This window comes from Seriola lalandi, unplaced genomic scaffold (genome assembly GCF_002814215.2).
Source record: "Seriola lalandi dorsalis isolate HSWRI2012SDOR001 ecotype SW California unplaced genomic scaffold, Sedor1 jcf7180002054958, whole genome shotgun sequence".
In the NCBI taxonomy this organism is placed as follows: Eukaryota; Metazoa; Chordata; class Actinopteri; order Carangiformes; family Carangidae; genus Seriola; species Seriola lalandi.
In genome coordinates this window covers 63,807-76,137 of record NW_019525509.1, presented here as the reverse complement: position 1 = coordinate 76,137, position 12,331 = coordinate 63,807, and the positions used below count along the sequence as shown (strand labels likewise).

Genomic DNA, 12,331 nt, shown 5'->3' with positions numbered 1-12,331 from the left:
ATATTCATTTAGCCGTTTTTGGCTTTGCTACAATCAGCAACAATCTTTGTTTTCTGTTAATTTCCTGTGAATCCATGCCAACAGTTAATTTGACTTATTTCAATGTATTCATTATTGCACACTCAATTTTCCATTGAGTCATTTCTAAGTAATTTTTCTAGTGCATGAGCCATTTCTGACACATTCAGGATGAAATTTGACTAAACATGAAAGAAAATAATTTCATTCTTGTTGTAACCAGATAAATGAATTCCTTTTAATACGTCAACACATAACTACTCAGAACAAAAACCTTTGATGACAAGTATCACTGTTAGGATGATGAAGCAAATACAACAAAACTGTGTCACAGGTCTTATGAAAGATTATATTTTTATTTTTTAAACGTAAAATGATAAAAAATGATCACAATAAAAGACTAGCAAAATGTACATTTTCATACAGTGTAAGATTTAATAATCTCTACACAATGTTAAGTGGCATCTTCAGTTTTATTAATAATATCTTAGGTTTACATGCAGAGCAAGTAGCTCTGGGGTGAAAATAGTCAGAGTCAACTGGAAGGACATGTCAAACTATGAACTGGTCTGGAGGAGGAATACTGGTCCCAGGAGCCACAACAGAAAACATTTGGTTGTTGATCAGATTTGGTTTTAAAGTGTCACAGTTTTTTTGTTTTTAGTTTGAATCCCAAAAACATGAGGTGAGATCTGTTTCAATAACCTTAGTAGAGTGATTAACATAAAAAATGATCAGTTAATTTGAATTGTGATAGACAGGAGATGTGTGCAGTGTAACCGAGCTGGGATTGACTCCAGCCGACCAGGATCCTGAACAGGATAAGTAGGTGTAGAAACCAGATGGATGGACGCTGACGTTTATTCTCTACCTTCAGACCACATTTACATAATACACCCATTGCAAAACACACAAAAAAATTCTTATTGACATAGAGAAAAAAAATGCAGAAGAAATGTACTTATCACAAATATTACAAGCTTACACACAAAAAAATGTAAAATAGTTTGATTAATTGCGAAGACAATTGTATTTGAAATAATACCAATACAAGTGTTCTGGCCATGAATGATATATTGCATCTGACTTTTTTATGGTACATTATGTGTAAATCCTGTTTCATCTTGTCTGTGAAGATTCTCAGTCATCTCAGTCTTGGTATCTGTAAGAGCTGCATGAAGACAGCTGCACTTGACAAGTGGGGAGTTATTACTTGAGATCACTCCCCAGTCCCTTGCAGCTTAACATCTATCCACACCATGATTCAAGTGACACTCACAATTCACATGATAGCTGTCGGAGGGTTCAACGAATCACATGTGACCTCGACAACTCTCAAAGTGTTAATGACCCAACCAAAAGTTAAATGCCTGGTACTCCTCAGTCATCAGTTAGAACTGAAGAGGCCTTTTAGATGTGAGGGGAAACGTCCTCAAGAACCTCAAGCAGTTGCCTTTGTCTAGCTCTTAGAGGTGTTTTCTTCTCCTATTGTGTTATGTTGCTTTTATAGATTCTGTATACCCTTGTGTTTCATAAGTATTCTGACACATTCAAGAGATTGTGTCAGTTTTTTCGTATTTCACACAAGTGCTTAGGATCTCTGTTTACTGCAACAAATTGCTAGCTGCTGCAGGAGCCCTACTTCTAATACGTTATTTCTTCATTTAGTTTGATGTCTTTGTTCAGTTTAAAGAGTAAGTAAAATAAGAGTGATATTAAAATATTTAGCTTTAATAGCTGTGAGAGCTCCTTGTAATTGCCATAAATTACTGTTAAACTTTGTGGGGTTTCCTGAGCTCTGAAGGTCTGGTGTTGATATACACGTTTGTATCGTCGTCATCTCTCTTCAGCTTCCTCTGAGGGATATAACAACAAAAATTCAACTTATATTCACCAATAATTTTCAAAGTTTGTACAAGAGACTGAATGAAATCAATCTATGTTTTCATTCTTACCCAAATAACAATGGTAATGCAGGTGATTGACAGGCTGTAGACCAATAAAACACCACATCCCACCCACATCGCCAACTCTGGGATTAATGGAGACCTCTCTGAACAGCTCTGATTGGTTGCTGGGCCAGTGGCATTGATTGCTGGCATAGACTGCTTTTCTATGAATGAATTTGAAAAGAATTCATATATTGTATTTCAATTATAACAAACTGTAACGTAATACAATTGAGTGTAATATATGTAATATATGTAAGTTTTCGGTCATGCATTTTACCATCCACTTTGACTTCAGTGGTGTGACAGTCCTCTATGAATGGTGGAGGGTAAATCACTTCCCTCTTGCAGATGTAAACTCCACTTTTGGTGGCTGTGACTTCAAACTGACCAGACAACGGGCACTCTGGAGGATCATAGTGCTACGTAAAGGAAAAGAGAAAAAATATGGTAATTTATGTGCAGGGACATTAATAGCTGAGTAAAGACTGAACAACTAGAAAAGCTCTCCATAGAGCACATAGCTCCACCAAGGCCCAACAAGCCTACAGGTCTGATAGATCCAGATTATTATCTTGATCTGCACGAAACTGTAGAAAGTCAAAGCTTTCAACACCATAAATATGTCTGAGGTTTTGCATCAAGATACAGAGATTGTTTTCTGAGATCTTGCAAGATCTCGCAATGCAGGGGCGTCACGTAGCGCAGTGGGTTACGCAGGCACCCCATATATAGAGGCTACAGTCCTCGCTGCAGCTGGCCCCCAGTTCGACTGGCCCCCGGCCTTTCCTGTGTGTCATTCCCCCTCTCTCTGCCTCGCCATTTCCTGTCTCTCTACTGTCCTGTCCATTAAAGGCATAATAACTTAAAAAAAGATCTCACAATGCTTGCAACATTGTGAGATAGGGTCAATCCTTTGACCAGATCACACCAAAATTTAATGGGTTCTTTCCTGGCCAATGCCCCATCTCTCGACCAAGTTTGGTGCAAATCGGTTTCTGCACTTTTTGCATAATCATGCTGACAAACCAACAAACAGTGAAGGTAAAAAAGGAATTATGGGATATTAGAAAACAAACAATCACATTTCTATGCCTCCGTGCCGGCGACAGCCAGAGCCCGAGGCATTATGTTTTTGGGGTTGTCTGTCCATCCCTCCATCCCATTCTCGTGAACACAATGTCTAAGTAACACCTTGATGGAACTGCTTCAAATTTGGCACAAACATTCACTAAGACTCAAGGATGAACTGATTTAAATTTGGTGGTCAAAGGTCAAAGGTCAAGGCCATGGTGACTTCACAATACACGGCTCTGGCATTGTGAACGTGATAGCTCAGTAACACTTTGAGGCATTTTCTTCAAATCTCGCACAAAGGCTCACTTGGACTCTAGGATGAACTGATTAGATTCTGGTGAACAAAGGTCAAAGTTCAAGGTCACAGTGATATCACATCCTTGTGACTGAAATATATCAGGAACGCCCTGATGGAGATTCATTACTTCTGGTGCATTCTGACGGTGGTCAAAGGTCAACTTCACTGTGACATCATATGCTCTGCAAAAACATTTCTGACCATTGTTCAATGCTGTAACCCAGGAAGGGGACATTGTGACCATATTTACTGCAACTTAACTGGTTGGTGGAGGCGGACAACTGCAGGGTGGTAATTCTAGTTTATTATATTTTGGATTATTGATCAGATTCAGCAAAATAACCAGTAACTAAAATGATCACATAAATGTACTGGAGTAAAAACTACCGAAAGTTCTGAAATTTAGAGGAGTAGAAGTATTAAGTAACAGGAAAAGTAAATTACAAGCACCTCAAAACTGATCTTAATTACAATACGTGAGTAAATGCAATTAGTCACCTTGTTGTAGTTGTATGAAGTGTAATGTTATTTTTTGTAGTTTGTGAAATGATCAAGTTTGTGTGCCCTGTTGCTCTGTTGCCGTCTAAGCATTCAGTCAGTTCAGTTCATTCAGTTGAGTGACTGAGTAACTTCTCTTCACTGCGGCAAACTTCAAACACTGCAAAAAAAGGATTTACAGCTACTGTTGCTCCCTAAAGAGTAATTGAACCCAGTCTAATAACCCTGCTTTCACTGCCAACTAGTGGTTGCCAACTTTGTCCTCTGCCTGTACAGCAGTGATGAATCGTCTGTAGTGTTGGTCCAGTCTTGGCCAGTCTAATGTAAGTCAGACTTTTTCACAAAAATAAAGACTCACTCATGTTAAGCTCAGGCCTAAGACCAATGTTACCATGGTAACAATCCGTGACACCTGTGTTGACCGGTAGCACCCAACAACAAGAAACAGGAAAACATGGCTCATAATTTTGTGGTATTCTGACATTCTTATGGAGAGAGCAATGAGAAAGGAATTTTCTGCTGGGGTAAATGAAGCTGAGCAGTTGGATGTGATTCCTTGGTCAGCCATGTGTTTAATTTTGAAATAACTACTTCCAACTCGGCCAGTGCAGCCATGTTTTAGTCCGAGTGTGGAGTTACTCTTTAAAGCGTGACTACACCATGTCTCAAAATCCAGCTTGTGCTGCCATCTAATGGACGGTCACTGCATGCATTCTCCACAGCCTGTGTTGTTCGATGCCAGGTTGAGAACCCCCCACCCCCGCCATGCATTCATGAAATGTCTGTGCAGTGTCGTCCTGGAGCAGAGGTGAGATACTGTGGCTTCCTTGGATGGCACATCGCAGCACTTCACTGCTTGTGGTCAGACTCTCTTAGAGAAAAGGCACTGACTGAATAATCTTTCAATAACGTACAGTACAACAACTGCAGTGCACAATAACTGTGGTTGTCTGTTTCACAAGTGCAGTGCATGAAGCAATGAGCATTTATAGACTGTGACAAATACGAAAAGAATTAAGCTTGTGTTTCTTGGAATGATAAACAAAATCTGACATGTACAGGCCGCAGACCTTTGTAACACAAACACACACACACACAGATGCACTCTGACTAACCTTATCCAGAAGTATTTTGGAGACGCAGCTGTCATTAAAGAGGAGCTGGTACTTAAGCTTCAAGCTGGCGGCCTCCATAGACGGACAGGAGATGGCTACTTTACTGAGTTTTGGCACTGAGATGGTTTGCTGAACTGACAGACAGAGAGATAAGAGGCAAAAAGATTAGTTATCAAAAACAAGTGCAAAGACATTTGAAACATTTGTAGATGTGAGTAATTGGTGACCACATTGAACTACGTTATAAACCAAATTTAAAGCTGCATTAGGAAAGTTAAATGTCATGTGTCTTCTAATATTCTTCAGTTTAATTCTTATTTTTGTGTAATTCCAGTTTATTACAACTTGGGTCATATTTTCAATCAGAGTTTTTGGTATTTGTATTTATCCCCCATAATAACCTCGTACAAAGCAGACACGGCAAAAATTGCTACGGCAAAGTTTGACGTTAGCCTTCGGATAATCAGACAGGAAACACCACGGTTTCAGATTATATAAATTACTTTATTTGGAAAACGTCAGTCATAGTCAATGCACAACAAAACAGTGTGCATACAACTATGGTAAGCTCAGGAGGTCAAACTTGTCATATCTAAACTGTTACAGACAACAGTTTGTTGGATCACCCAATGATTTGTTTAAAACGTCAGCGCTCGTATCGCTGAAGCTGTCCTCATTTTAGCCAAAGAGTTGCGTTCCCAAGTCTTAGCAATTAACTTGGTGAGTGTAATATTCCTATAACCAGTATATGTGGTGGCACAAGGCTGCAGAAATATGACCTGAGTTGTAATAAAACAGAATTATCCTTTGAATATTTATATTATTTAATATTTATATTATTATGATATTTTACATTTATCTGGTTTCACTCTTTTGTAAATTAAGTTAATAGAAATGCTGCACTGGACTCTCCAACTGTTTCATTTCAAACAAAAAGGATCAATCAGAATCTTAAACCTGCTACTGCTCACTTTTTAACCTCAATTCAGGAAAGGGTTGTTTTGTTTTTCTTCAGAGTGTGATGATATTTTTACTTATGCAACAAATACACCAGCATCTAAACAACAGGAAACACCTAACCACTAACACAGTTAAATAGATGTAAGTAGTACTAATAGTATTTTCCTTGCAGTGGTGGAAGGTCACAAAATACTCTAGTACAATTTTGAAGTACTACTGTCACTACTTTACTACTTTACTTGAGTATTTCCATTTTATGCTACTTTATATTAATTTAAAGGGAGCTATTGTACTTTTTACTAAACTACATTTGAGAGCTGTGGTTTGTTTGTAGTTGTTAGTTGTTAATTTGCAAAGTAAGTATTGAATTGTTGTTAAATAAAATAACCGCCAGTATGTAAAGTAGTAATAATTTAGAGCCGTCTCAACCAGCTACAATAGTATAGTAATATAAAATCCAATCGTATTAAAATCACATGGTGAATTACTTCTGGACTGAGTACATTTATTTTTTGATATTTTAATTACTAACAGTCGACTACTTTTGCTTATGTAACATTTTGAATGCAGGACTTCTACTGGTTACTTCTAAAAGTTTTCTGAAACCTTCAGGATCCGGATTCTGCCTCGCAGAGCCTTCCTGTTAAACTCTGTGGCTCAACATGAAGCGAGAAGAAAGACGAGCCTCCAGTTTCTGTTCTAATAATAGAAGTTAAAGCAAATCCAAAAGGCAAAATTCAAAATAATGAAAAATTATATCCAGTTAAATCCAGTTTTGGATAATACAACATAAAACAGATACTCTTTGTTTTTTTGTTTGCCCTGATGCAACAGTTTATACGAGGTTTACGGAGATATGAATGAATATATCATTTGAATTGGAAAACACTGAGTTGTAATGAACTGAGGTGTCATTGGGTTTTGTTGGTCATCCACTACTGTCACTGTGTCTCAGTTCCCTGCCAATCTAAATTGTCCTAAGTGGAGTTGAGGAGGTTATTAATTTATATTAATTTGTTGATTCATTAGAATATATCTGAACTTTTCATTGGGGAAAAAGGAGCCCAAATTATCACAAGACATCCACAATAATTTTTACTTTACCCAGTCAAATATCAAATATAAACCAGCCCAATGGATGGTAAACTGCCCAAACTGGTTACAGGGGGAAAGGCATACAGCATGAAACAATATATACTATATCAATATAAAATCTATTTTCTATATAATTATGTATGTTTTTTCCAGTTTAAATAGCATCTTGATGGATATCTAAAGTAATAATCTGTGTTATGGAGTTGACATACAGTAATCACAGTGTTTGCTTCATTAATCAACCATTATCACTGTAGCTGCAGACCTCAGAGAAAATCCTCTGACGTGAATAGACGAAATATGAAAGAGCTTTAGTCTTTATTTTGCTGAACTACTTCTTCCTGATATCAGGATCTGAGTGCCAGGGCACATGAAAGTCGTCATTCTGCAGTCATTCTGAAAGTCCCGATGTTGGTTAAAAGAGAACCGTTCTCTGAAAGAACCGTCACTTCTTCGAGCTCTGACGCTATTTCATCAAAGTTAACTCTTCTTACCTGGGCACCTCATGACTTGTCCATCACTCAAACACACCATCAGCATCCACAGGACCCCCAGCCTCATCTTGTCCTCCTGACCGGCTGCTGCTACTCGTCGATGTGTGATAGTAGCCTGTACGATGGAAGGTTTTTCTTCTCCTCCAATGGGGGATTGTTGCTACCCTGACGACCGTCGCTGCAGCAGGACCATCTGTGTTGTTCAAATATTTTATAATACGTAAATGTAATTGTGTGACTTTGTTTGAATCAGATCGGAACACTTCCTGTGTGAAGCTGTGAAACCATATTCTACACAATGAACCCACATATGCACGTACACACATGCTGACAGATAAGCCTGCAAACATGTGCAAACACACACACCATTTACATATGTTTATATTGTAAGATGCATACATGCACGGTGACATGCTTCCACATGTGCACAGTCTCCTCTTGCACACACACACATACACACACATGCACACACACACACTTGCAGAGAAAGTTAGGAGGTTTTATAGACCACACTAATGCCCACGTTCAGGTGTAAGATCATATCATACAGTACATCTGAGCTTGAACATAAACTGGCATTCAGAAGTTTAACCTAAAATTAACTGTCAACATGTTTTTAAAAACACACTGTAAGCAGAGGGGCAGCAGGGGCTGATGGGAGGAAGAACGTTTGAGGCTGAAATCTTTCTCTGGAATAGGGGTGGTGTTTTTTTTTCCTTCCAGACAAAGTGGTGTAATAGAGTAAAGAAAGTCTGACTGACTGTGGCAGCGAAAAATACAACTGCAGCTTTAGACAAGGCTGAGGCCACAGTCTGAGTCCTCTACAACCGGCTTGAAATGTTTTACTTTTTCCAGAACTTTTAAGAAACACTTAAAGATCTATTATTCAGCACCTGGACAAGAAAAAGCTGAAGAATCATCTGTATTTATATTTAGATGTCTTCTCTCTGAGCTAACTTCAACAGTTTCTTCATCTAAACGATCAACTTGTCATCTAGACCCTCTCCTACCGAGGCTGTTCAAGGATGTTTTACCTTTAATTATCACTTCCATATTTGATCTGATAAATTTATCTTTTAAGTTTGCAGTAATTAAACCTCTACATAACAAGCCTAGTCTTGACCCAGATGTTTATTCCCCTTTATTTCTAAAATCCTTGACAAAGCTGTTGCAAACCAACTATGCATTTATTTGCATAGGAAACGTTTGTTTGAAGATTTTCAGTCAGGATTTAGAGGCCACCATAGCACAGAAGCAGCTCTGATGAAAGTTACTAACAATCTCCTCGTGGCCTCAGAGAATGGACTCGTCACTATCCTTGTCTTATAACATCTTAGTGCTGTGTTTAACACCATCGATCACAAGATTTTATTAGAGAAACTGGAACATGTCATTGGCATTAAAGGAACCGCACGAGGCTGGTTAAAATCATACTTATCAGATAGATTCCAGTTTGTTCATGTTAATAATCACTCTTCCATGCACACGAAAGATAACCATGGAGTTCCACAGGGTTCTGTGCTAGGACCTATACTTTTCACCCTAAATGTGCTTCTTTTAGGCAATATTACCAGGAAGCACCACATAAATCGCAACTTCTATGAAGATGACGCCCACCTGTATTTATCTGTGAAGCCAGATGAAACTAACCAGATAGGTGAACTTCAGCCATGTCTTAAAGACATTAAGGCCTGGATGACCTGTAATGTTTTCCTTCTAGATTCATACAAAATTAAGTTATTACACTTGACCCTAAACACCTCAGAGAAAAAATTATCTAATCATACAGTTACTTTTGATGGCATTACCCCGACTTCCAGTTCCACTGTAAGGTAGGGCTGACCTGGATGCCTTGATTTCAAAGCTTCAACTGTTGCCATGCTAATCAACATAATCGAATGCTGTGTTTTTTATTACAAGATTACACTACAAGACTACAACATGTCCTTTGCACTGTTAACAAGTACTTGCTCATGGAGGGAGCTGTTGAGTTTCTCTCTATAATATTGCAAGGTGTTGATGTTACTCTGTAAGGTGTCTTGAGTTAATGTATGCTATCCAGCAAGGCTGCAATTTACCAACCACTAGAGGTCTGCAAACACAAGATTTCCAGCTACTGTTAAGTTTTTAATACACAATATTACAACAACTCCTCCGACCCTTACCGGACCTCGGATGTCACAGTTACAATAATAAACACATGGACTGTACCGGGCATGGCATGCCTACCTAGACAATAGGTTTTTTTTACAGGACAGTCTCCAATATTGACATGGTGAAAAGTTCAACTCATGTCTGTCTTTTCAACTGGAAATGTTTTTAAGTGTTTCCCTAGAACAAATCCCGTTTCCCGAATCCCTAAGTTTCAAAAATGAAATGTTAAAATGCTGCTAAAGCCATTTAGTGGTTGTTGCATGCTCAGTATGCTGAGCACTGCTTTGAAGTACCTTGTGCATCATTATAGTAGTTCTGATTGTGGTCCCAGATACAGAACACACCAGACCACAGAAGCCATGTTCAGAAGCACAGCAGACCCCTTTTCCTCTCTGTAATATTTAGTGTGAAACCCATAATAATTTGCATGACTTATATACTAGACTTATATACTGTTGAATTTGGGCCACAGAGAGTTAGTAAATTCCTGCTGGTGAAAAGAGTTCACGAGTTTACCTGCCTCTGTGTCTCTGGTCAGGAGCCAGAATCACAGGCAGACTGCTTCACACAAACAAATGAGAGTTTACTGATTGGTTGAGATAGAAATGTGCTGTGAGCTGGAAAGGTTGTCAAGGCACTGAGATATGTAATGTAGATTAGTGGTTTTTTGATGATTTTTAATGGTTTTTTTTCTATTCAACAGAAAACAATCAGGAGGAAATTCCTTTTTCCATCAGGTATAAGCCAACATGCAGGGGATGTCCCACATCAACCGACTGCACCTCCACATTAAAGTCTACATGCCTCTGTGTCTGTGTGAATATCTCTCTGTAAGTATAATCTGCACTCTGTCAATGTTGGATCTTGTAATAATGGAAAATGACGTTTTGCGATGTTTGACGTGGAGTCTCTTTGTACTAAATCTTCCAGGTGATTCAAAGTTGCGGTTGAGGTTTTAGAGATTTGAATTATTTTCATATGAATTCACAGTAAAAAGGTCAAAACCCCTAGAGGTTTGGGTGACAGTTCCCCACCTACTCAGTGCAACACGCAACTCAAGTGAGATGTTACATTGTGGTTTACAGCTGCAGCTTGTATCACCTCCTCTTCCTTCCTCCCTGCTGCCTGCCTAATTGTTCTGCTGTGGGATACACTGCAGCAGATATGTTTTCATACACATACACCTTATAATATAACAATCCTGCATTAAATCCTCCCGTCATGAAGGTTATAATGTTCAGTTTGAGTTGAAACAGTTTTAAAGAGATGTTGATACAACACTCATCCTTATGGAGGATTTAGTTTGTGGCGCTGTTGAACTTTATTGCATTATAATAAAAGGGTGTTCCTGTTGTTACTACAACAGATTCAACACTAACTCAACAGTTATAACTTTCATGGAGATAATAATTTTAGCCAGGTGAGTGAACATTAACATTAGGGAAGATTATAAACTTTCAAATTCTCTTTAACTGCACAGATAATCCATAAAAAATGCTTTAATATATAACAATCCATTAATGTATCAATTAATTTATCAATTTAATTGCATCAGAACTACAGCAATAGATAAATTACTGTCATTTTAAGGGATTCAGTTTCGTAACTTTTTATTCCTCCACACCGGCGACAGTCAGCACCGGAGGCATGTTGTTTTCAGGTTGTCCGTCAGTCCCATTCTCATGGACGGGATATCACAGTGACACCTCGACAGAACTTCTTCAGATTTGGCAAAAATGTTTACTTGGACTCAAGGATGAACCGATTTGATTTTAGCTGTCAAAGGTCAAAGATCAAGATCACATTGACTTCACAAAACCTGGGTTTGGCCTTGTGAAAGCAATATCTCTGTAACGCCTTGAGGGAATTTCTTCAAATTTGTTAAAAACGTTGATTTGAACTCAAGGGTGAAGTGATTAGATTTTGGTGGTTAAAGGTCAAAGGTCAAGATCAGTGTGACAAAGCAATTATGGCAAAATTTCACACATGGTTAATATTGTATACGACTGTGGATAAACAGGGATGTAACCTGAAACTAGTCTGAGGGCGGAGGCAGACAACTGTGAGGTGGTAATTCTACAGTTATTTTATTAAAAAAATTTTTACAGTGCTTATTGTTACTTTACTTGGATTTTTGAGGTTCAATATGCAGAACGCTTTTATTTTGAAATTTGAAATATTTACATACTACATTTTTACATATAAGTTCTGGATTTTTTCATTGGGGGGAAAAGGAGAATGTGTATTTTAATTTTTATGTTTTTAACTAGGGAATACTTTTATCTTATTTTACTATTATTATAATAAAGATATGTATGCTATATTTACAACCTCATAGTCCAGCTGCCTCTGATAACCCGTGTGGAAAATATATTCTCATGGAAATGTATTTTTTATTTTTTTATTTTTTGTTATTCCAGATTTGCCCAGTTGTATAACCCCTTCGCTTTATACCACTAATGCTTGGATTTGAACCGATCCTGCTTATTTAGCATTTGGCTTTAATACTGTGGGCTACATGTCAACATATGTTATTAGTTTGCACACATGATTTAACCTCCAGTATTTCTACACAGGCAGTGTCAGACCAGCAGAGGTCAGACTTTGATATGAAAAACAGCTTAAAAACTGGGCAAGGTGCTGTGTGTGTGTGTGTGTGTGTGTGTGTGTGTG

The 12,331-nt window shown here is 38.1% G+C and overlaps 1 protein-coding gene across 1 annotated transcript; it reads right to left on the bottom strand.

Annotated features, from left to right (window-relative positions):
• Positions 1 to 353: 353 nt before the first annotated feature.
• On the bottom strand, positions 354 to 7,751 carry LOC111645867 (uncharacterized). Its single transcript, XM_023395192.2, has 5 exons — positions 7,505 to 7,751; positions 4,956 to 5,089; positions 2,248 to 2,389; positions 1,974 to 2,131; positions 354 to 1,874 (listed from the first exon to the last, which is right to left on the bottom strand). The coding sequence occupies exons 1-5, from the start codon at positions 7,569 to 7,571 to the stop codon at positions 1,791 to 1,793; spliced, it is 585 nt and encodes a 194-aa protein (XP_023250960.1). The 5' UTR covers positions 7,572 to 7,751; the 3' UTR covers positions 354 to 1,790.
• Positions 7,752 to 12,331: the final 4,580 nt, after the last annotated feature.

Bases quoted from the DNA above. Each gene is read 5' to 3' on its own strand.
- LOC111645867 (XM_023395192.2), bottom strand. From the start codon at position 7,571: ATGAGGCTGGGGGTCCTGTGGATGCTGATGGTGTGTTTGAGTGATGGA. The intron at 2,390-4,955 runs GTTAGTCAGAGT...TCCTTTACGTAG, and splicing joins CCAAAATACTTCTGGATAAG to CACTATGATCCTCCAGAGTG. The intron at 2,132-2,247 runs GTAAAATGCATG...ATTCATTCATAG, and splicing joins CACTGAAGTCAAAGTGGATG to AAAAGCAGTCTATGCCAGCA.